At 40.5% G+C, this 25,557-nt stretch overlaps 1 protein-coding gene and 1 long non-coding RNA gene across 4 annotated transcripts in view; one reads left to right on the forward strand and one right to left on the reverse strand.

The window, feature by feature from the left end:
- Positions 1 to 25,557, forward strand: part of LOC125328941 — a 77,603-nt gene that overhangs the window by 4,374 nt on the left and 47,672 nt on the right. The window lies entirely within an intron of this gene.
- Positions 177 to 23,917, reverse strand: RIPK1 (receptor interacting serine/threonine kinase 1). Of its 3 annotated transcripts, none has more exons than XM_048310177.1 (12): positions 23,377 to 23,917; positions 18,722 to 18,944; positions 16,908 to 17,061; positions 15,854 to 15,991; positions 13,322 to 13,550; positions 12,337 to 12,486; positions 11,197 to 11,273; positions 8,042 to 8,132; positions 5,240 to 5,827; positions 3,622 to 3,693; positions 1,647 to 1,811; positions 177 to 965 (listed from the first exon to the last, which is right to left on the reverse strand). In XM_048310177.1, the coding sequence occupies exons 2-12, from the start codon at positions 18,871 to 18,873 to the stop codon at positions 679 to 681; spliced, it is 2,103 nt and encodes a 700-aa protein (XP_048166134.1). In that variant the 5' UTR covers positions 18,874 to 18,944; positions 23,377 to 23,917; the 3' UTR covers positions 177 to 678. The 3 variants fall into 3 exon arrangements, with proteins under 3 accessions (XP_048166134.1, XP_048166145.1, XP_048166156.1); XM_048310188.1 differs by lacking the exon at positions 23,377 to 23,917 and adding an exon at positions 21,640 to 21,659; XM_048310199.1 differs by lacking the exons at positions 16,908 to 17,061; positions 18,722 to 18,944; positions 23,377 to 23,917 and adding an exon at positions 15,202 to 15,407 and having other exon boundaries at positions 15,854 to 15,942.

Raw genomic sequence — 25,557 nt, forward strand, 5'->3', positions numbered from 1 at the left:
AACTCTTGTATTCCTGAGTTTTTACTTTGGATTGCATACTGATTGAACTTATTTTTTCACTATTTCATAAAGCAGATGAGACTCTTACCTTGTAAAATCTTTTCTACCAAACAATGTAAAAATATAATGCAACATTAACCTATAAAATATCAATTGTAGACTTTTAAAGCCAGAAATAGGTTTTGCTTTTATTTATGCTGCTGTTCTGCATAATTTTAGACATCTATATTTAATAAAAATTATAAAAAGATTTGAAAATATTGTTGACTTATACCAGTCACACAATACTGGCATGATAAGTATTGGCACTTCCGGCAAAACGTAAGAGTTGATTTTGGTTTCTATACAAGTTTTTCAAGGAGTAGGTCAATCTTCACATATTATTACTTATTTGTTCAGAACTGAAGAAGAGTACCAACATGTTTAAAGATTATAATGTAGAAATTTTGTGTAATACATTCTCCTTCAATTGACATTTGTCTTGCATTTTATTGTTGTCATCTTTGGACAATCGTTATGTTCGGAAGGAAGATGCTTTTTTTTTTTTTTTATCCTTTGGAAGACCAAATATTTTTGATTTATTGGAGTTCTCAACCACTGAGAACTGGTTGGTGGAAAAAATATGTTCCAAAAGTTTGTGCAAAAAGGAGAACTCCGGAAGGTCTGTTCTCAGTAAACTTATTCTTCTTGGATTTGCATCAAACTAGTAAGGAGATCCAGTCTTTGGCAGCCAAAGAGGGCCTTGGCAAGTTTTCCAACTGTAGCACCTTTGGAGCCTTCCCTCATTACCCACTTGAGCAGCATTTGGTAAACTTTCTCTTTTAGTCCATCTCGTTCATAGTCATGATCAATTTCATCAATCTCGGGATCACCAAAGCCCAGTTTCCGAGCACAGTGCTTCCACTGCTTAGCCAGATTTTCTCTCACTAGATTCAAATGTTTTTGTGTCAGGACAGTAGTATTGTCTGCAAAAAGAAGAAGAGTGTAAGAAAATGGCATAATTCAACAGTTTTTCTGCTCCTTTCACTCTCTCTCCTGTCCTCCCCCAACTATTTATTGGTAATATATGGAGACAGAATCTTAGTGATGCAATCAGAAGTGGATTTCATGGAGGCAGCATAACCCAGTGATGGCGGGCAAGAAATGTCCAGTCAGAACATGTGTATTCACAGATCAGTTGCTGGACTTGCTCTTTGATCTGAAGCTATCATAAGTTGTTACTTAAACCTGCAAGATTGAAAAAACCCTTCCTAGAGTTCCTAAAGAGTTGTACATGTTTTATATTCTGAGACACAAACGATTTATTTACTGAGGAATACACAAGGATAGTTTAATTCAGTATTGACCAATGAAAATAAATTACATTTCAAAATCTTCCAACTTCTACTGGAATGAAGTTGTTGTGGCTCTTGAATATATGGTTTAACTTTTAGTTTTCCCTGTGTCATGTCAGGCACTGGACTCTATGATCTGCATGGGTCCCTTCCAGCTCAGGATATTCTGTAATTTAAACTAGAAGTCAGGTGAGGCTCTCCAATTCTGACCTTGCTTCTACCAGTTTGAGTGTTTCATACGTTCCAAACCAAATGATTCTCAGATAATTATATGGGGTGAATACATGAAAACTAGGGAGATATTTCTCTTACCAAATATACCCCTTGCTTCATACTGTGTATAAATTGCTTCCATAGCAACAGGACAAGTGCTGACATGCTGATTGTGCTCATCAATCTTCATGTGATTGTAGGATCCAATTTGAATTCCAGAGCTGTTACTTATGTTGTACTTGATTGAATCTTCTGTATAAGGAACTTTAACACAAATTTACAAATATCAGCATAAGGTTCAAATCTCAAGAAGTAGCATAAGGAGGAAGCAGTTCTACTAGTAAGGGAAGTGATATTCATTGCACTGGATGTAGAAATACCCATTTACTGGCAACTGTGCTGAGAGTATTTTCACTATGCAGTGTGACACAAATGTACTTTAGTGAAAGCCCAGTCTATTTTATGACAGAGTGCCACAACCAAGCTGACAGTTACTAGACTGTGAATAATGTTCTCTGTGCCTTGGGAATGCATAGTAGCAGTCTTGCTTTCTGCTGCCTAACAGCTTCAGGAGGTCAGCCTTGACTCGAATGCTCTTTTCGTTTTATCTTAAAGCCTCACTTCTTCCTCTCAGCTTTACTTTTCATAGCTGTAAGTTCGGGTTTACAGTTATGACTTCTAAGTTCTGTGAGACTACAGCAAATCATTTCATGTTGCTCCTAAGATATGATTAGTTAAACACATAATTTGATCTTTTTCTTACTGTTTGATTTCCACATGTAGTGTGAAACTAAGTCACTATTCATGTTAGGTCATGTCAGTTTTCTGTTCTCTGGACAGTGTTTTCTGAACTCTGCTTGGATAATCATCCACTAAACATTCTAAACCTAGTTTAAATGGTGAATCTCATAACCTGGGTCTAAAATTGAAGTACAGATACTTAAAATGATACACCAAGCTCTGTATTTAATCACCTGAAATCATGATTAGATGTACAAACATCCTTGTTAAACACTCAATTGCAATGTGAAGTGTGAAAATCTAAGTGCACTTAATATATGCTAACCTGAGACTGCAAGTCAGAAATATTTTAAGTATGCACGATTAGATTGTTGAAGTCGTAAAAAAGGAATGCATTTTATCATGTCTCATAACATTTTAACTTCTACTCATAACATTTTGATTCCTGTATCCTTTTTTTTTTTTTTTTTTTTTAAGAGCCAGAGGACTCAGGAAATATGTTCTTATTTGTAGTTAAAAATATAAAGAAGCCTCATGTTTGCTATGTTATCTGGTAACAAAATGAATTTAGCATAAGATACGAAAATGTATACAAATACTTTGTCAATATTACAGTATTAACAGTAAAACTTACTATGCTTATGAGTCTCCTTTCCCAAGCCTTTACACTTTGCAGCTTGTCAGGTTTGGGTCATCATTTAAGGGATGCAGAGTCAAAAAGACAGAAACCTGCTCTTTCAAGTTTTCTTTGCAGTGTAGACCACTTAGAAACTGGACAAGCCTTTGAAAGGGTAATTAAAGAATTCGAGTGCCCCAAGCAACACAACTTGAAAGGAGCATATATTAACAGCTCCTGAAGGACATTACATGATTTTAGGGGTTCAAGCCAGTAGAACTGTAGAGACCTGTGCCCCAATGAAAGCCCATGAAGCCTGCAGCTATAAATTTGTATTAAAATCTAAAGCAAGATAGGACAAAGTGTCCCAAATGTGTGTGTGTGTTCAAGAGCTGGGCAGAGTGACAGCAACTTGAAGTTTAATCTAAGGAAGTGACTAGTTCAGGTGTACAGGAGATCTTGCAATGCTCTCATATTTTAGAAGTTCTTACATAAAAGAATATGTTGTCCTTGATTTATCAAATACACGTTTAATGGTGTGTTTAGGTCCTGCTAGAGAATTAGTTTTACATTCTGGTACTGAAAACTTCAGCTGTGGTTAGAGGTATTAAGCAATAACGTAAATTATTTCAAGTTCCTGAAGTTTTTTGCTTTACTGGCCAGGATGCAATGCATAGCCTGTTGGCTACCAGGGCAGATGAAGGCCACAGCACTTACCTGGGCTTACTCTGGGTGCACTAGGATAGTATGCAAATGTTCCCCTTGTGAAAGAAGTGGAATCCCTATTACCTGTACAAAGAGGAAAAAACCCCAAGAAATGTCAAAAGCATTATATAAATAGAAAAGTAGATGTCCTTAACATTGTCCTTAATATTTGTAACAGTGTGAGTATACAGTGCTCTTAAGTACAGAGATGAGAAGCTTTTTAATTAGCAGGGTTGTGTCTCCTTGAGTAACTCTAGTTTAAGCAATGATCTTATTGTGGTTTTGCTCAGTTACTAATAGCCTTAACCATCTTTGGATCTCAGTGAGGACAATGGACTTTCATGTGGGTGTAGGAATATCTGGCAGTGTGGAATCACAGCACACTGCAGTTACAGACTGAGCTGCTTTGTATCAAGTATTCAAACTGGCAAATTCCAAACTCCCAAGTGTGAGTTTTTGAATGCTCACAGATGAGCAACTCATACTGGGGCAGCAAGAGCAGCTGGGTTACAGTCACCCAACAAGTCAGTGAGGAGCTGAAATGCAGCTCTTGTGTACCTCAGTCTGGTATCTGCTACACTGCTTCACACAGCCTTCCTATAATAACTGCTTTCTTTATTTTTTTCGAACAGAAGGTTTTCCTTTAGGAGTGATGTTGCCAATTCTAATGCCTGCCTTCTGACATGACAGCCCTCGGATTCATTTCAGTAAATAAACTCACATAAACAACTAATCACAGCCTCTGCATAAATAATTTAACAGAATAACACTATTCTGGCGTTCTGCCTGTAAAAAGCCAGGGATCTTTGATTTTCTTGTGAGATGACCTGGAAAATAACACCATGCTAAAAATATCCAAGAGTAGGAGCAGACATCTCATGCCATCTCTAGTTCCTCAAAGTTCTATCTTGTAGGTCTCTAGTTACCACTTATTTATGTTTTGTCAATGCCCAATATTCTCTTCCTAGAGAATACCTAGAAGGTATTCTCTATACCTTTCTACTCCATGGCTTACCAGCAAACACCAACAGCTCTCCCCAGCACCAGGCAGAGCTCTCTGGAGACACCAGTTATGAGCCTTAGCTCCTTGCTGGCGCCCTCTGTTCAGGAGTCTCTCAGCTTGCTGCAAATCAAGTTACAAAATACCTATCTGTTTTCTGAAATGCTGCAAATGTTGTTTCTGCACGAGCAGAACCTATGGTATGAATGTTATGGTTTTGAGAGTCAATGTTCTCCTCAGCTTTCCTAGAACGACTGGTAGCAGCTCCTGGTTTTGGGAGCTGCTTTAGCAGTACTTGCTGTCTGCTCTTCCTTGGCTGGTAGCTGAAGAGTCACGTGTTCGGTCTCATGCTGTTCTCTTACACTGATGCTTTAGAAATGGTTCATTTGAAATTGACAGCCTGACATCAGTGAAAGCAGCATAGTGAAGTCTAAGCTAGAGTGTTTTAACTTTGAGTAAACAAAGAGAACTTAATGAAATAAATTCATCCTTGCTATATTACAGATCAGCCTGTAGAGACCTGCAAAAAGCAGGTTGTTCCATGAGCTACAAAACTCTCCTGACCACTTCACTGAATAGTGGAAAAGTGTGTTTTCAGAAAGATAGGTGTTGGGGAAAGAGGAATCTCACCTGTATCTGTGTCTGAATTCTTTGAATACCAATTTACGTTGGTCGGTGACTGCAGGTTTTGTCCAGATTCTGGCACAGGAGGTTTACTTAGGCTAAAGTTACTGGCTGAACCCAATCCATAGGCATCCTCTGGGTTTCCTGTTGGAAGACTGTTGGGGTATGGCCCATAAAAAACATCTACATTTCCCCGTTTTGGTGTTGTTGCAGCTGCCCGTGGCCAGAAATTTGGATCAATGCTTGCCCAGAAATATGGATTAGTGTTTGATGCTGTTTTTTCAGCTCTTGGATACAGTTCACTCCGTTGAGAAGTAGGAGATGGCTTTGCAAACGGATCGCAGGAAACTCTCCGTCTCCTTTCCTCCTCTATCATTTCAGGGCTGTATGCAACAGATGTAACTGCTTTATCCATCCGGCTCCCAAATGCGTGGTAGTTGTATTCATGCTGAAGTTTTTTTTCCAGATTATCAGCAGGTCCAAATGAGGTCTCACAGCTCTCAACAGGCTGATTCTCAGGGGAGGCAGCAAACAGGGCTTCATTAACCTGGCTGGTCATGGGACCTTGAGAGCTATGTAGAGAATTAGGCTGATCTGAAGGGAGGAACATTAAATGTTTGAAAACATTTCAAATGCAAGTATTTAACTTGTTGCAATGATACTAAAATCTATTAACCTGCTTTATTGTTATGGTATACTAAAAGGTTTAAATAAAACATTACTTCCAGCGTAAGACATTCTATAAAATAAAATACGGCTTTACTGACAAGTAGAACAGATTTTTATCTAGGAAGTACAGGTTTGCTTAAGCTATCAGTGTCAAAATCTCACTCAAGTAGTGTAAGAATTCACTGCATACTCTGCTTATATTGATACCAAGTTTTCAACCATTGAAACAAACATTCCTGAAAGCACTTGCAGGGTCTGATTTACTGGTGTGTCTCCACTGGCATTAACTGGACTTTAATCAGTGCAAAACTGAAGTGTAACAGGATGGAAAATAACACCACTGTAATAATAGGTGTAACTTCGTACAGCAAAAATAATTTGTCATTAAAATAATATTTAAAAATGATGATGTAAAGTATCCTGTATGAGTATTTAGTGATGAATACTCTGGTCCCAAAGAACGCGATTTTGCAAGCAATGTCTACCAGATAAAATAGTCTGTGTCATCTACGTTTTTCAAACTAATGCTCAGTATCAAAGGAAGCTCTACTTCAGTATTGAACTAGATGGAGTTATAATATGTATGATGCTGTAGCATTACAAGGCTAAACAAGAAACATAAAAATCTGCTTGTTACTACTTGTACTAATATTTTTAAAGGTAGGACTACACATGCTTTCCTAAGGTTCTGAAAGTGTCACACTTTTCTAGAAAATATCGTACATTGCTTGAAGCAAGGGACACTTATAGAGCACCGTAAAACTGGAATAAAGTGTATGTATGTACTTCTATTTAGCTCAGATAATGCCTGTGAACTGAGGGGTTTTTCCCCCACAAATTACATTACTTCAGCCCACATTAGGCAGGACCAAAACAAGTTCCTTTGGATGGCTGTATATTAGTACACCTTCAGTCTGACTTGCTCTGCTTGTTTTGCTACCACTGCTAGAGAGGGAGTGGGAGGAATGGCTGATACAGAAATAACCCCATCCAAAGTGACAGCTCTTAGTAATTCAGTATTAGCATAAACTGTATGGCATCTGTTCTCCAGGGCAAGCTTGAGATGTATGAACAGATCCTGTGGGATGCCTTTCACTGCCGCTGTCTGAGTAATGCCCATTGACTAGAGGAAAAAAGCCCTGCGTCTGACAGGCTGTCAAGATGGCATCTTTCTGCAGTGGAGATTCACAACAAAGTCTTTTGTACTTAAAACATGAGAGCTTCTGCAATCTGCAGCAGTCATACAGGATTCTTTCTGCTCAGGAAATGCAACTACACTCACTTAAAAATACAGCAGAGAGGTTGCCCTAAGTCCATCAGTTCTACTGAGGAACAGTTGTGGCAAACCTAGCTTTGGGGAAGATTTATTAGTTGCATGTTACAGTTCAACATTATTAATTTAATCGTGTCTTTCAAGTGATGTGATTTAACTTGGCAGCAGTTTATTTCTACTGGGTTTTTTTATTATTTCTTGTAAATCAGTGTTGCAAATAAGATCCTGTGTCCCTTGACATTAAGAAACTTTGTAAGAAAATTCCAGATACACTACTACAAAACTCTATCATCACGTTTTAGAGAGCCAGCTCTATAAAATCACAAAACATGCAACTCATCTAAGATTTGATGGAAGTATGAGGGAAAGGAGAGAAAAAACTATCTACTAGTGTTCCTCAGATTCCTTAGAGAGCGAGGTCATAAACAAAGGAATACTTTACAATTATGTATCCTGGTCATATTCAGATCATTCATAAGAAAGGATGGAGAGGGGAAAGAAATGTCTTAATGAAATTAAAGCCTGCAAACCAAGCAGTTGGCATGATTAAAAAGATGAGAGGAAAGATCAAGTATGAAAAGTAATTATCAAAGTGACCATTGAAAAGCTTAATGTTAAACAAAATTTTTGGCATGGAAGAGGAAAGCAGAAGAGTGTAAAAGGAGATGGGTTTGAACTGTAGATGATAGAAAATTTGAAATAGTAAGTGTGACTTCTGGGAGCAAACAACATCTCAGTGATTACAATTCTTTCTGAGATGCTGAATAATTGAGTCTCTTAGTAACCCTTAATGGTAAGGTTACTTGCTTTGTACACAATTTTATCTTTGGCAAAATACACAGAATAATTACGTGCTAGTGGCTTACCTACTTGACCAGTGCTGGTATCTTCTGGTACAGCATCTATTTGAAGGGATTCCATCCTATTCAGAAGTTCATTTGACTCAGGCCACATTTTCTGCATGTGGGAAGGAACAAATGATCAAATTATAGGCAAAAGCTTAACCAAAGGGAGTAGAATAGGAAACCTGTAGAATAGGAAACAGCACAGCTTCACTGTGAAGTAACCTAGATGAACAGATTCTGTGTCTCTGGGAAAAAATCCCATACTCTTGAGGAGAGCACAGCCTGATAGAAAATACCCATTGCTTTGCTACAGGTGGGCAAAATCTTTTCTTCAATGAAGGGAGGGAGGACTGCAATGCAACCGCAGTATATAATACTCTGGGTTGGCCAAACAATAGCCTTGCTTCCATGAGTTTGAGCTGAATCCAGAGTGGCTCTGGATTGTCTGACTTCTATTTAATAGCCAGACTTTTGGCAACCAATCGCAGTGAGGGGATGCTGCTGAGGTAAAGGTAGCAAACATGCATCCTGTTCTGTGCATCTATATTTAGTAAGTTCATTCATCAACAGGGAAGAAGAGGTGAGAAATAATGAACATTCAGGTATAGACACATTGACTTTTACGAAGATAGTAGGAACGAGGAGTTTAGAGGAAATTTTCAAAAAGAAGCAGTCCAATTTCCTTTCTATAACCCTCATCCTCACTTCACCAGAGTGAAGGCAAAGTCTATTCCTGTTCTACTCTTTTGATGTTCCCATTACTAGGCTTTGCTGAAAGTAATTTTTTTTTTTAACCTGGAAAAATTATTTCTTAACTTCATCTGAAGTGCTGCTTACTCATAATTTCCAAAAGTAGAGTTTGTGTGGGTTTTTTTTAATTAATTAAACCCAAGAAGTACTTTCATAGATTAAAAATCAACAATTCCTATCTATCTCTTACCAAAAAATCAACTTCCTTCCAAAAGCAAAAGGTGAATTTCTAGCACACATTACAACCATAGGTCCTTAGAGTTTGAGTGATGGAATTGTTTGAACAGGAGGGTTGGACCAAATGACTTCTGGTCTCTTTCAACCTCAACTGTTCTGTGATCCTTTTAGTTAGGAGGCTTCCATGATTGCTGGGGAGGTGGCAGGGAGGTTATGCCCAAATCCTCTAACTCATGTTGCTACTGAAGCTGTACTAGTAATTCACTTAAGTGACTTAGCTTGGATCCACTACTCACAGTCTGTGCCCTGATTGTAACGGGTGCTTTCCTTCCTGAGAAAGTAATAAACTCACAGCCCATTTTCTAAATAGTCATTTTGTCCCTATGGTTTCAGAGGTGCATCTGCAGAAAGCTAATGCACCTAGTAAAATTGGCCATGGTCCTGATTTGGGACTGCTATCATATATTGGACATATATACAGTTCACATTGGGAGTTTGATCAAATCAGTCCAAGAAATCTGTTTCATCAATTTCATTTTGCAAAACTCTGTTGCTTTTTTGAACAGTTACTGGTGCTTTGTAAACATCACATGAAATGAGTAAATTTCATTTCCACAATTGAAAACTTGGTGAGAAGGAAGCACTTTAAAAAAAATTGTGAAAGAATGGTTTCACAAGGAAGTTTGTTTTGTTTTTTTTTCTTAGTTAAAAATACTGTCTGTATTGTCTGTGAGTGAAGTCTGTATAGTCAAGTGATTAAATTCATAAAAGCTATGATAAAAAGGTTCCATTATCAGCCCAGTTGTTCAAGAAGTTCTTATTTTCAGTCAGGAAATTATTCTTTTTATCATAATTTTTAAACTTACAGCCAGAAAAGTAAGAGAAACCAATTTGGACGCTCAGGAAAACTATCTGAATTTAACTTTTACCTGTTGATATTGCTGTGCTATAGCTTCCTGGTCTCAAGCAGGCTGAGACTCCTTAGACACTGCCTGAAGGCAGGGCAAAAATTACCAAAAATTTACAAAGTTACTTTAAATCAGATTCTGCCACTTTTGAATTGCTAGGAATAACATTTTATTTCATGAGTGAGACTTAATGGATATATGAGGAGCTTTTGCAAAGTATCATCATAGAATCAGTGTGTCACTCAGGTGGAAATAGACCTTGGAGGAATCCTCAGGCCACCTCCTGCTCAAAACACAGTTGCTTATGAAATCAGAGTTGGTAGCTCAGAGCTTCGTGCAGTTGGGTTTGAAAACCTCTGATGAGGTGACTGGACAACCTCTTCAGGTAACTTGTGCCACTGCTCTGCTGTCCACAGAGGGAAAAGTTTTGGGGTTTTTTGTTTCCCTCTTACATCCAGTTTGAGTCTCTCTTATTTCTGTATTTGTCTTTTTTCTCTAGTCCTCACACGATGCGCCGCTGTGAAGAACTTGGCTTTGTCTTCTCAATAAACTCCTCACACATAGGGGCAGGTTGCTATTGGTTTATGTCCCTCAAAGCCATTGCACGTCTGGGCTTAAACAGGCACATCTCCTATGGCAGGACTAACAAGTGCTGAGCAGATCTAGTGCCTGTGACACTGCTGGTGCCAGGCAGGCTGTGGCTGGTGCCCAGGTCACTGCTCACCACCACTCTGAGGTTCTTCTCAGCAGTGCTGCTCCCTGGCTGGGCAGGCCCTGGTTGGCACTGAAGCCAGAGGTTATTTAATCCGAGGTGCAACATGTTCCACCTGTCCTTTCTGAATTTCACAAGGTTTCTGCTGCCACATTCCTCCAGCCTGCAGCTACGAGCCTTGTCCTTGTGACTGTATTGACTGGTACTTCTAGTTTGGTGTCACCTGCACACCTTACGTGTGCTCTGTCGCTTCTGTCAGGTCACTGAAGGGAAGGTCCCAGACACCTGCACTACTGCAGCTGCTCCTGGCCTGCAGGTGAAGTAGGACCCGTCAACTGCTCTCCTCTGGGACTTGCCATCCAACCTGTTTTCATCTGCTCATCCAGACAGTAACGTCTGAACTTTGATACAGGAGTATTTTGGGAGAGAGTCTTGAAAACCTTCCTAAGGTTGAGATAAATGACATGCACTGCTCTCCCCTTGTTCACAAATCCAGCCATTTTATCACAGAAGGAAATCATGTCAGTCAAGCATGATCAGTCTTGAAGTGGCAGAATCTGACCATAATTGGGGTTGGGAAGAGGCAATGTGGGGAACTGACACCTTAAAATGCTTAGAAAGCTACTCACTTTTAAATTCTTCAGGTCTTCTTCAATATTTTTTCCTAGATTTTCATAGTAAAATGGCTTGTATATTTCACTGATTTCTGCAAAAAGTAAAGAACTAAATGAAAGTGGTTTTCAATGGAAAGAAAAGTGACTTGTACTGTTAATGATCTTGATGGATAAAGATTGAACAAAGACTTCTATGAAGTCAGAAACAGGAAAGTTATATATACATTTGGAATTCACTCACATGGTACATTTAATCTTAAAGCAGTAGCAAGAACAGGATGACTTCTAGGGATTTGTTGTTGTTGTATTGCTTTTTAGAGTGAAATCTCTGTCTATGATCTGTAGCTGAGAGCATCTTGACTTGCATATGGGAAAATCAGGAGCTAAGACCCAATACAAGCATAAGATTAATCTATTAGCAGTAGATTATGTATGTTAAATATGGAGATAATAGGTGGGTTCCTTCTGGTATACAAATTTCCTCTGAGTATTTAAGTACATGCCTGCTGTATATGAAGCTGTTGATGCCCCTGTCTAAATACAAACCTCAGTTTCCTGTTATATGTTGGGGTCTTCTCTGTGGGTTGGGGTGGTTTGGGTTTTTTTTTTTATTGGCACTCTATATTGAGGCAGAAAGAAGAGACAACGAGATATAGAATTTTGACTTATTTGCTGAATGCTCTTAGTCTCCTTCCCAGACCATTCAGCCAAGACTTCTACTGATTGGAAGTGTTTTGGCATCTGACCATATGAAAAGATTATTAGCTAGTCAAAGTCAGTTGAATTGCTTATGGAAGAATAACTAGGACAGCTTTTGAATCTAGAATATTTTGAATAGGATCCAGTCATGGTCAAGATCTACTGTATCACTTGATGTTAGTTTTTCTGTAGGTTTCAGCAGTAAGATTATACTATGCTGAAGAGAAATTATCAGGTATAAAGTCTTACTAGAATTTCTCAAACCTGTAAATGCTGGATCAGATCCCATTTTTGGTCATAGTACAGAGAGCACGCTTTACAGAATATGTGAATTGCTATTTCAGTTTTCAAAAAACCCCCCACCTTATTTCAAGAGGAAAATACTCAGGTTTGTTTTGCTGCATTATAAAGTATCAACGGACACAAACAAAAACGAATCCCAAAGTAATGCCTTACCTGCAAAGGTTGGGCGTTTCTCTGACTCTTCATCCCAGCATTGCTTCATTAAGTCAATAATTTCCACTGGACATTTATCAGTGATCTCCTTTAAGTCTGGTCTGTTTCCATTTATGATGCCAAAGCAAATCTGGGCTTCATTTATACCATCTGAAAAATAAAATTTCCCATCAGGTTCTGCTCGTGGATTTTGATACCTTTCCATAGGTAAAAGAAACAATGAAGTGGCTCCCTGTGTGTTTGTGGATATGTAAAATATGATTTCAAAGATGTCCAGGTTACAGTGACAAATCTTTCATACTAGTGAATTTGAATCCACTGCCCTGATTTCCATGGATTAGAGAATTATTTTAAGATGAATGGATTTACTTTTGTATGTGAGACATGTGCAGTGTAAGGGTGACAGATGTAGCTCTCTAGAACCTGCATCTCAGGTGCATCAGCTCTGCACTACATATGAACACAAAGATGGCCACACAGGCAACATTTAGCCACTTAATTAGCAAAAAATCCAATCAAAATTATAAACGTGTTACTCTGGAATTGCACAGTTGGCTCCTATTGTTCTACATAAGCCCACTGGTGCATGTTGAGAAATCAGCACCACGCAGCTGAGAATCGGTTACTGACTGCGGGATCATTCCCATTTCCACGTGTAACTAGTCCACCTCAGGAAACAGTGTCTGTCAAAGTTTCCATCCTGGCCCACCTGAGGTTTGCCGAATTTCTGGCACCAAGTCTGGTTTGTGCCCACACCATGTAGATGTGAGTAGATTCAGCTCGTGGCTGCATTTCTTTCAGATGTTCTTGTCCATGCTTAGAACTCAGGAATGATGCAACTAATTCCTGTCACTGGCCATGAGGTGCCAAACCAGTGCTATTCTAGGCCACGGATGATTCAATCTACTAATCTTAATTTTATAATGTGAATTGCTTAATATTTGTAACTTATTTTTCTGATAGCATCCTTTGAGAAGTAGCGTACTTTCGTATGGCTCTTTGTTAGCAAAAATTGCCCAGATCACAATGCCAAAGCTGTAAACATCTGATTTCTCCACTGGTTTTGCGTTAACACAGCGTAAATGCTCCGGGGCCATATAGAAAAGAGTCCCAGCATTGTTCTGGCAAGTGCTTTTGATTTGCTTCTGCCGGAGAGTTTCTTCTTGGGTCAGCCTGCTCCAGCTCTTAAAGGAGGCAACTCCGAGATCTGCAATCTGAAAAATGAGACACATGAGAGCTAGTGCTCTAATGAAGAGGAGATAAAGAAGTATTGCATGCAGTGCTCAATTTTATCAAGACTTAATAGTAATCTAATAACTTATCTAAAAATTAAATATTGAAAAAATACAACTAAAGAAACGGAAACAAACTATTTGATTTTTTTTTTTCTTGTTTTTGTTTGTTTGGTTTGGTTTTTGTCCTAAATAAGGTATCACTGCCAATTGCGAGCCATTAGGCTGAACTTCTATTATTGATTGTGGAATACTTGCACAATGCGAGGATAGAAGAAATTTGGTTTCACTCATATTGACAATCATGTTCGTGGTCTGCTGGCAGCACTCATGGAAGAACAGAAGATTCATATGAGAAGAATCTATGAGATAGGCAGATGTGCCTCCTCCCTCACTGCCCTTTCCATTTAGATTCCATTTAACTCAACCTCCTTAGATCTTACTTCAGAAAAGGAGAAGAGGAGGATCTAAAATGATGTGATATGTATACCAAGGAGGCATGGAAAAGAATAGCACGGAAAAAGTTAAAGCAGAGATACCTGGGTACTGTGTGCTTGACAATGTGACATTACTGAAACTTTAATGTTCAGTTTTGCAACTAGACTAATGGTTGCTGGTGAAGAAAGTAATCCTTCCCTCCTTTCTCCTTTTATGTGCTCCCTCTGCTCCTCTTGTTCCAGCACTGACACTTACCTGGGAAGACCCAGTGCAAGGCAGTCAAGCAGATTGCTGAACCAAGTGCTCCCCAACAGAAGGGTAGCACTGCCAACAAGGTAAATGGTAATCTGCTGGTTTGGCTTCCTAAATCAAGGCACAGTGTTCAGATTAGCACCAGTGCTAACACAAGGGAACAGGAGGTCAATAGGAGAGGAAAACTGAAAGAAAATGGGCCTGTCTCTCTTGGCCACAGGCAGCTGTCAAACAGAGTTGTGTAACCCAATTACTTCAGGTAAAAGTAAGGTGACATCTTGCCTCACTTGTAACTCACTTTTCTCTCTTATTGCCTCTAACTAGCTTATTGCTCCTCTTGAATTTCTGAAGCCTTGGGCTACATTTAGAGATTGTATATTCAGAGGAAAATGTAGGCGACCTTCTGCTGAGGAAGTAGGAGTCCAGCTTCATGTCTGCAAGTGAGAGGAGGTCTAGGGATAGAGAAGGATATGACATAAATCTTTCTACATTTACAATTTCCTGGAACAACTATTTCCCTTTCTAATTATCAATGTTAGACACATTCAAGCAGATCATACAACAGCTGCCTTAAGTTATACTTTTGATCAAGATGCTTAAGGAAGTCTCATCTGATTCTAAATTTGATCCTGGGCTCCAGATCAGTTTGTCAAGAAATATGATGATAGCCTAGTTTGGTCCTGTCCATATAAGCAAGCCAAAACCCAACCCCTCATACAATTTACATTTAAAGCAGATCATTATGGGGTTTTTATTTTTGGAAAATAAATAAATTTATAATTCTTATCTGCAAGGTGCTCATACTTCACTTGCCACTATATTAACTTTGTGAAAGAACTTCTCACTAATTTATGTGTGAGAAGTAGAAAATGACAGAGCTCTCTTCACAGAAATTTATTCTGTAGTTTCAAACTGTAATGGGGTGATTATTTCAACAACTCACCTTGACCAGAGACATGATATTTGATGAGGACTGCTGCAAATTCCCCTCAGGTTTATTCCGCAATAGCCTCTATATCTATGTGTCTTGATCCAAAACCCCACTAAAGTTAATAGAAGGGCTTTGGAATAGGCTTATAAACCATTCTTTGAAGTAGTGTCCTGATGCAGTTTTTTTTGTAGCTCCTGGATGTCATTTTAAAATGATGACTAAGGGAAAAGAGGGATACAAAAGAGGAAAAGATAACAGGCAAAAGAAGGAAAGAGGTGAAGGCAGGAGGAGAAATTACAGCAATAAAGGACAAAAGACATTATCCATAAAACGTTCTATTTTGTTTCAAACTCTGTATTAACATTTGTTTTATCTTTCTAGTTGTTATTTATAGCTCATTAATTCTCAACAATATATTTTTTTAATGCCTTTTTTTTTTTTTTTTCCCACAACTGGGGGAGTACGGTGCAAATCTCAGACTCAGAGGTTGTATAGGCCACCACAATTCAGCGATCCAGGGCTAACACTCTCTTAGTGTTAGCTCGCTAAACTACAAAGGCAGTAATCTACCAGTCCTACCACATTAGGAACTCTAACCAGCATGGCTGAAATGGGTTCTTCAACCCAAATCACCAGCCTTCTCCATTCACATTCTAACAAGTACCTTAATGTGGAAGTCTTTGTCCACAAGGATGTTTTCTGGTTTTAGGTCTTTGTGTACAAAGCCTTGCTCATGCAGATAAAGCATTCCTTCTGTGATCTCCAGCACGAAACGCCCTCTCACTGACAAAGGTAGTGAGAGCTAAAAGAAATAACAAGAAGTGCCATCTATTAAAAAATGCAACTACAACAATCAAATTAAAACTCAGTCTTTAAAAAAAGCTCCTCAGTCCCAAGAATACCTCTGCTTAAGCTATGGTAAGAAAAACCTGCATCGCCAACAGGTTGAGGGAGGTGATTGTCCCACTCTACTCCATACTGGTGTGGCCTCACCTTGAATACTGTGTGAAGTTTTGGCCACAATTTAAGAGGGATATAAAACCATTAGAGAGTGTCCAAAGGAAGGCACAAAGATGGTGAAGAATCTGGGGGGAAGCCATATGAGGAGGGGCTGAGGTCACTTGGTCTGTTCAGCCTGGAGGAGACTGAGGGAAGACCTCATCATGGTCTACAGCTTCCTCATGATGGGAAGTGGAGGGACTGGCACTGATCTCTTCTCTCTGGTGGTCAGTGATAGGGCCTGTTGGAATGGCATGAAGCTGGATTAGGCGATGTTTAGGTTGGATATTAGGAAGAGGTTCTTCACCCAGAGGGTGCTTGTGTTTTTTGGGGTTGTACTGTGCAAGTTGGACTTGATGATCTTTCAAGGTCCCTTCCAACTAGGAATATTCTATGGTTCTAAGGTCCTTCTTGGATCAAAATTTTGGCATTAGTAATTTTAGAGTCACTCCGTATTTACAAATATTTGCTACATATTTAGCAAATTCTCCATATATCTCAACAGACACTTCTATAACTTTTTAATCTGTAATTGGTCTGCTCCTCTATGATGCACAGGAAAGCCACTGTCATTTTCTGCTGTCTCTAGAGAAGGTAGTGCTGCCACTGGCTTTTTAATACAAAAAGCAAAAAAAGAAAGACTCCATTCTCTGGCAGTAACATCCTGTCCCTTTCAAGCAGCTCATCAGCCCTAAGGGATGAAGTAATTGACTGCTCACATTCTGTAGCACTTTCATCATGTTCCCCCGGTCCACATACTCCATCACAAGTGAGTAGTTTCCGTCTTCCAAAATGACACCCAGAAGTTTTACTACACGGTCATGCTGCAGTCTGCGCATAATCCTGCCTTCTTCAAGAAGGGAAATGTTGTACCTGTGAAACAGAAATTACCCTGAATTTAGGTGCCAGCCTAGAGAGAACAAAGGGATGAAAATCCTACTGATTAATGATGAAAACCATGGCCAAAAAATGTCACCATTCCTAGAGCCCCTGCAAAATTAACCATACCTTCAGCTGATTTTGAATTGATACAGCTTTGTTCACGCCAGGTTATATTCTCTAAGATTCTGCTCAAATGCCTTACACAGAGACTGACTGCTCAACCTGATTAAGGCCTGCTTTTCATAAATTGCATAAGCATTCTTCTTGTCAGTACCTATGGATGCCCAAATCTTTAAACTGGGGTAAGATCTGGGCAGGGCTTGGAAAAAGCCTTGGAACAAGGAGGATCAAGATCCACTCCACTACTTCTTGTACAGGAAACTTATAGAGTTCTTGTTTCCAAAAGGCTTCTTGTTCAAAATGGATTTATTACAAGGGAACTACACACACACTAAATGATTACAGCATTTACTAACAATTACTGGTTTAGGATGAATTCAGAGCCTACCTCTTTACTTGGGCCTCAGTACAACCCATCAATAATCACAGGTACATAGCTGGGAGCTCACTAAGGGTCTTAAAAAAGAATAGTATCCATTACATAATGAATAGAAGGGGTGGTATTTTTATTATTGTTCCTGTTCTAGTCATCAGACAAAAGGATGTAAGAAAATCTTGAAACTAAACTGCTTGCTAATGCTTTCCTACCCTCTGACTTAAAAGGAAATTGCTTTCTCCATCCGTGTTCATCCACATTTCTAGAGAAGAAACTGGTTGTTTTGTTTGCATTAGGCTCAGTTAAAAAATTTAATAAAGACTTCCGGTTCAATATTTTAAGAAATAACAAAATTATGAGCCTGCGTAGTGAGAAGATGAAAACACAAACCCAAAAATACATTTGGCAGGCTTGTCCATTTTACCTGTGGTCATCTCAAACGGTCATTGCAGGCTACAAACTACTAGAATATCTTAATTTGTGTTCCATCAGCAAAATAAAAACTCAGTTAATTTATTTATCATAACCCAAAGTAGAAAAAACACAGAATTTTGTCTCTCTCTAGTGGATGACTCATGGGAGAGTTTTAGTATTGTTATGGCTGTCAGGTAGTAGAGCTGCAATGTGACCTGAATCCACCGAAATCAACAGTTAATTCAATCTTTGAATCATATCAGTGGGCTTGGCTCACTCTGCTCTTTTTCAAGGGAGGGGGAGTTACATTCCTGGTATTAACACACATGGTGTTGGAGTCCTGCTGATAGTTTATGTGTGTTCCTAGTGGACATCTACAGTTGGATAATTTCATTGAAAACATATCTGCAAGTTTGAAGATACTGTGTGGCCACTGAGTTCCTGCATTTCCATAAGTGTGCAAGAATCCTTTTGATTCTTAACAATTCATGATAGTGCTCACCCTGTAACAAAAACCAGGAACTCCACTGGAACAATGAGTTAAAACTAAAAAAGTTGTCTTAAAAGGGGAAAAAAGTAAAATTTGCAGGACAGCTGTTAGCATTGTCTTATTTCCCGCACATACACATCTCCAGAATCCAAAGACCCAAAGTTATTACACTCTATTTAGGTTTATCTTAGTTGAATTTAGAGGACTTAGACTAACTGAAATAAAAATCAGAACTGAGATCTGTAACTTACTCAGTGCGCTGCGGTCCTGTATACACTTTTTTTAATACTACATATCCATGTTTCTTGTGAAAGCATAAAGAAATTGTTCCAAATCCTCCAGCATCTAATTGTTTTTGTTCAAGCAAATCCTTGGTGTTCATGTGGATATCTTCCAGAGACATGGCTGCAGTCTTTGTGGCTTAGCAATTAAAACAAAATCAATTTGATGTTTGTAGCCCTTGTGCTTCTGGACCTGTAGTATAAAGGAGGAAAAAGAAGTGTCATTAAAAGCATTTAGCTGTTCCACTAAATAAGTATACATTTAAGGAGTGGGACAGAAACATAAACTCTCACGACCCTTATGAATGCTCAGTTGGAAACCAAAAACGCTGTGGTTCTCACAGAATCACAATGATTTATCCTGTCAACCCACTACAGTTATATTCAGTTGATGTAAAACCATTTCTTCACCTGAGGATCTCAAAGTGCTGTTGATAAATAGTTTTTAGCCATACAATATGCAGTAGATCAGTACTGTTCCTACACTTCATATGTGCAAAATCCAAACCCCAGAAAAATCAAGAGCCACAATCCCAAAGGCAGGTAGTGCCTAATGCTTCTGATAGGTATCTTGTTTTCTGAATTGCCTGAACATGGGCCTGTCAGGTGCTCAGATTCTTATACAATTCTAAAGCTACCTTTTAGGCATCTTTGCAAACCTAGCTCTAAAGGTTTTGCTTAAAGCTTAAACCAAACAACCAAATAAAAGGTTCCTCTGGAGGGTGAAATGAAGGACTCAGCTTCTATGGGAAACTTATTTGCACATGAACTCAAGGAGACAAGTACTAGGAAAAAATATGTATGGCAACTTCTCTTCTGCCCGTTAAAGAAGAGGAACAAAGACATTGTGAAGGCTTGTAGTAACTCCTACATGCATCAAGACAAAAAGAGAGTTTGGGGGATCCTACAAAATAAGTAAATAATAGATAAGTAATAGGTAAGTAAACACCAGCGGAGACCAGAATTATGTTAATCCTTTGATAAAGCTGTGGTATTCTCTTGCCTAATATGTTTCCCAGGCCAGCCCTTGCCTTCAGCACATGCCAGCAAGCTGCTTTGGTAGCACTGCTGCAAGCCAACAAGCTCTGCTTTTTTTCCCCCCTCACTAAGTTTTTAACTTAAGCACCTTACATCAGGTAAAGAAAGAGTTTGCTGAGAAAAGACAAAGTCCAAGAGACTGGCAGGGCTGTTCATTTTCCACTCATCTTGGATAACAACGACACAGACAGAGCTGGAAGAAAGGCACCACCTCTAAGTGCCACTATCAGCAACAGCAGATTGGCTCCTTGGGGTAACTAAGAGCTCTAAATAGTGTAGCAAAGGGACTCCCAAGTTTTTCCAGACCAACAAATGACTGCTAGCTCCTGTAAACTACTGTGCAGCTGTATCATCAAATCTCTAATTGAAAAGATTGCTTAATGTTGTTGTGAACACCAGCTGCAGCCTAATTTTGACTGCCTCATTACCACAGCCTCTTTAGGAAGCCTGGGAACTAAGGAGCTAGTGTGTGGAAAGTAGGTATCTGAGGGAAGAGAGATGTTTCAGTGCTGAGCTGGAAATGGTCTGATCAGTTCAATACTGACAAGTCAAAACAGGGAAGAGTAGATTTAATTTTTAAAAAATAAATAAATTGTGCCTGTAGAAGAGTTAGAGCAAGAGCTTTCTCTTCAAAGTACACATAGAGACTCTAGGGGCTGCTGTGGTACAGATAGGGAACAACCTCTCTACACCCAGAGCAGTGTCCCCTCTTCAGACTTGTCTGCTTTGGCTTTCCTGACTTCAAAAGGATGCAGGCTTTGTTTTGCTGCAGTGCTAGCCTGCATTATGAGCACTAGACTGCAGATATGGCTGTATTCACTTAGTAAGAAGGTAAGTCCTGCTACACCTAAAAATGATTAGAGGAAATTTTTCTTGTGTTATGTTTGTTGTGGTAGCTGGGTTTTTTTCTTTGTTTTTTTTTTGGTTTGTTTTTTGTTTTGGGTTGGTTTCGGTTTTTTGTTTTAATTCCTTAACAGCCTATCAAATAGTAGGCAACAAATGACTCATAGCAGTGCCATTGCTGCTTTCATAGCTGAGATTTCATCTCCCTGAAAGTTTCTGGTGATGGTTCTCTGGATTTCTTGGGGTGGTACTACTCACTTTTGTGCAGATGGGGTGGATATCACATGTACAAGGGCCTTAATTCAGTCATGAGAGTCAAAAGTGGCATAAACTAACATCTTGCTTCTTTGTCCGGGTCTCCCTTTCAAGAATTGGTTTGAAGTCACTTATGTATGTTAATTTTTCCATGCTAACAGCAATTATGCATCTAGGTAGTAGTTATAAGACTTCCATGTGCTTTTCTTGTGAATGCAAAGTAGATGTGTATTTTTAAATGGTGAATCTCTAAAGTTGCATTAATACCACTGATAGCTTGGGACTGGCATTCAATACCATATAACCTGGCAAAGAACAGCTCTGCCCAAAGCTGCAACAATACAGAACCTTGTTCCTGTTTACATTGTTAATTACCTGTTCCTACCAAGCTGCATGTAGTCACTATAACCAGAAGTCTTGGAAATTCAAAAGAAGTAACATCATAATTATCTAAAATCACATTGTATCTGCTGGAGTGAGCTGGATAACATTCAAGAAGATGGAATTTTCTTATGAGGTGGGAGGGAACCTTCCTCCTTGGGCATGGTAGGATGCTCCTACTTTTTTTGCTGTTCTTATTAAGTAATGAGGTACCCTGAATAGAAGCTCTCTAAGATCTAATGACTAATTTCAAACCCAAAGTTTCTGTTTTGTAGAATGACTATCACAGGAAAACAATCTCTAGCCAGGCTTTAAAGCAAAGACCACTTATTCTGGTATACTATTTAACATGAGATATTGGCTTAGGATACCTTGAAATGTCAGACGATAAAAAATCAAGGATGGAAGCTCAAACACTCAGGTTCATTCCAACCTTACTGCTTCTTATTGATACAGGGTAATTTATGTGTATCCTCAGTACTTAGGACACACCAGTTCATACTTTATGTATCTGTGGTTAAGAGAGCAGAAATTTTGTAGTTTGATTTAGCCTACCCTTAGAGAAGCTATGCATACTTCTAGCGGTTAATTTATGTTCTGTGAAGTAGCCCTCATCTGTATATTTGATTAATTACAAAGCAGGTTTTTTCATATACTACTCTGAACATTTGTATTAGGGTGGGTTCATGTTTACCAAGTGCCAGCATGTACTATGAAAATTTGGAATACTGGTTTCTCAAAGAGAGGGATTTTTGTCCACCAGTATGACTGGTGTTCCTTAGAGAAGGACAGAAGTGCAATAAGTGGGTTTGTGGCATTTTTCTTTTTAACACCATGGTTACGTCCTCTCCTCTAACTCCTAAAGGGCATATAAATTCACAACAGTCACACCCTGGACATTAGGTCATTGGGTCATATTCCCTAATCACTGTTCAAAAGTGCTTTCCTCAGTTCTAATGATTTGTAACTGATCTGATGCAGATCTGATGGGGCCTGCACAGTTAAGGAGGAGTGCTGAGCACATTAGCACAGTAATATGAAAAAACATTTCTTGCAGCCTTTGTAGTCTAATGATGCTCACAGCACATAAGTTCTTCAGAGGTGCTACAAACTTTAATTGGAGATTAGCACGTTTACAAGTGCCAAAAATCGTGGCCACTGTGTTATCAGTCAGTAACGGAAAGGAATACAGAAGAGAAGCCAAAGCTGGTATTCCCAAATGAGTAACATGAGAAATATAAGGGTTGCTTACAGCTGATGACAAAAATACTGCATGTGTGAATGATGTTTCAAAAGCTGTCAGGGCATCTCAGATCTGCTGCTGTAACTGTCATAACCCACTTCATCTAAACCTTTCCCTTCTGCTCCGGTTTTTCAGCTGATGCATCTTTTCACTAAGGAATGATATTTTTTTTTCTATTTTCCTTTTGGAAATACCAAAGAAAATACCTGTGTCAGATCTTCATCATGTTACAGAAAGGATCACGTGGGAAGGAGAAACCGATACAAGAGAAACAAAGGTGTTATGCAACACAAGTTTTCACACGAGCAGGGGCAGCGTGGGAAGAGGAAAGGATAGGGTCTGTGCAGTGGCCTGCACCCGTGCAAAGGTGTCACAGTCGGTTCTGGTCACAAAGGTGTGCATTCCGCACGGAATCGGGGCAGGCTGTCTCGGCTGCGGCGCCGCGTCGGGCCGTGGCTGTCAGAGACGGGCGCCTGCAGCCGCTGCCGGGCGCTCCCGCTCAGCCCCAGCGCGGCCCCGCCGCAGCCGCGGCGCCGGGAAGCCCTAACGCGGGGCTGCTCCGGCCTAGTTCCTTGTTGGTTGACTTGCCATGTCACCCTTCTCCTCCCGGCGGCTTCCTGCCGCCGCGCCCGCCTCCTCCCGTACGCACCGCTCCCCCGTGCCCAGGAGACCCTCCTCGGTGGGGCGGGATGGGGGGGATGTAGCGCCGCACCCCCGCCGGGCCATCTCGCCCCGCAGCCCGGCAGCCCCCGGGCACCGCCACTCGGACCCGCAGCGGCGCCTTCGCTCGGCAGGGTCGCTTTCGGTTTCGGCGCGGCAGCGCGGCCCCCTCCCGCTGCCCCCACTCCCGGTGCTCCTGCCTTACCGCGCCCCGGCCGCTCTCCGTCCTGCCGTCTCCCCGGACGGCCCCGGGGTGCGCATTCACGGTCCTGGAGTAAGCGCCTCAGTCCCGGGGCTGCGGGAGGCGGAGCGAACGAGGCAGCTGGGCAGGCCCGAAGCGGCGCGGGTGCCGCGCGGTGACTGTCCCCAGCTGAGCTCTCTGGGCGCTCCGATCGGTGCCGCGCAGTGCCTCTGTCCTTGGCTGAGCTCTCTGGGCGCTCCGATCGGTGCCGCGCAGTGCCTCTGTCCTTGGCTGAGCTCTCTGGGCGCTCCGATCGGTGCCGCGCAGTGATTCGGTTACTGGTTGAGTGCTTTGCGCACTATGAGTCGTGAAAACCTGGCGGCGTTATCAAGCAGCTGGGATTTTGAGGCGTGTTGGGAATGCCTTTCTCTATGGAAGATTTGGCGCTGGAGATGTGGGGATTTTTTTTGTTCAGGAAGGATGGAGGCAGGCGTTTCTGCTTGTCAACAGAGTCACTGTCACTGATAACAGTCCTGGGGACAGCTGCAGAAATACATAACCAAAAGGATTGCCGTAAACCACCTAGTCCAGCCTCCTCCGGAGGTCAGGCGTGTAGTTAATACAGCTTCTTTACATGAGGGCGATCCCTTTGCCATTCTTCTGTGAAAAAGATGGCGATGATGAGTGTCTCACGGTCTTTACCGTGATCTTTCCCATTCTGGTGAACTGTTGCATTCCCCACGGTGCTTTAAATTGGCACTAATAGAAGAGCAGTAGTGGATCAATGTGGTAGGGCAATAGCAACCCACAAATCATGTCTTTCATTTCTCCCTGTGATGGTCAGCAACACAGTATGTGAACTCCTAAACCATCCATCTACCCTTATCTGCTCTTCCTTTGTGCCTTGGGCTGGCCCACACGTGCATCTGCCCGGAGCAGGGGGCTCCTCCCTTCCAGCTGTCTGAAAGGTGTCTCATGGCAAAGACAGGTGGGACACAGAAGGATGCGGGCGGCTGTGGGTTTGGAGAGGTAGGACAGCCTTGCTGTCAAGGGAAAGGTTTCTCTCTGGGTATTGAGACTGCCCCGTGTTGGACAACCTGAATAAACAGCTTCCTTCCAAGACCTTGCGGGGGGAAAAAAGCAAAAAAAGGCTGAGCGCAATCGTTTCTCCTCAAAAAAAAGCTGACAGTGGAACTAGTGGAACTGATGCAGGACCAGCACATTCCTGTTTTCCATCCATTCTGGATCAGCTGGTATTGAGACAGAACAGGAGTTCAATGCTCTGACAGCTCCCGATGCAAGGGCTGAGCACACCTACTGTAAAGAGGAGACTCAGGACCAAATGCTGAATTGCCACACTGAGCTCACTGTAGTTTGAATGCAGCAATTTTGTGTCCATCCACACTGTGAGGTATCTCAAGGAGAGCATTATTGAACCTGCAGTCCAGAGAGTCTGGGACATTTGTCAGCTAAATAAAGCAAATGCAAATACATATGTGGTACCTCTGGTGGGCCAATTGTGCAGTTTTGGTCTTCTCCTGCAATCCCAAACATTACAGAAATCTTTTGATAACATTTGACTTCTGAGGTTTTTTTTTCTTTCTTTCTTTGGTTAGTTGGTTTGTCTAGTTTGGTCCTTCTGCTGTTAAGCTTTGCTTTGTGTATGGGTCTGAAGGTGTGGTCTGAAGGCAGGAAGAGAAATGGCTGAATTTATAAGAATTGCTTGGTTAAAAAGGTGTCAGCCTCATTCAGTGGTGATTTGCCAACAAGCACTAGGCAAAGAAAGAAATTGTCATTTATTTGTATGTGCCTAGAGGTCAGTGTTGCCAGTTATGACATTCCTTCATTAAGTGAATAGGGAAAATAAACCGATCCAGAAATGCAATCTGAATTTACAGAGACATGTCTTAATTCTGATTAAGAAGGAAAGGTTATCTTGAAATGGACAAAAAGATTGGTACATTTTTAGTGCTTTTCCCAATAATGACTTTATCTGAGCAGAAGTCTTCAATTTTAGTATTAATGAAAATTTAATAAACCTATTCATTTTCTTTTAACTTGAACTGAACTTGCATTAATCTCAACCATTCACATACTTTGTATGAAAAATCTCAGCCATCTTATTAAAACAGTGCTACCATGCGTGTGGGAGCTGGCATGTGTCTGCCAGATAGTGTCAAGTACAGGATCCTCAACATACAGGTC

The sequence above is a fragment of the Corvus hawaiiensis genome, chromosome 1, assembly GCF_020740725.1.
Source record: "Corvus hawaiiensis isolate bCorHaw1 chromosome 1, bCorHaw1.pri.cur, whole genome shotgun sequence".
NCBI lineage: Eukaryota > Metazoa > Chordata > Aves > Passeriformes > Corvidae > Corvus > Corvus hawaiiensis.

Bases quoted from the DNA above. Each gene is read 5' to 3' on its own strand.
- RIPK1 (XM_048310177.1), bottom strand. From the start codon at position 18,873: ATGTCTCTGGAAGATATCCACATGAACACCAAGGATTTGCTTGAACAA. The intron at 17,062-18,721 runs GTAAGTTACAGA...TCTGTTTCACAG, and splicing joins ACAGGACCGCAGCGCACTGA to GTACAACATTTCCCTTCTTG. The intron at 11,274-12,336 runs GTAAGGCATTAC...TACTTTTTGCAG, and splicing joins GAAACGCCCAACCTTTGCAG to AAATCAGTGAAATATACAAG.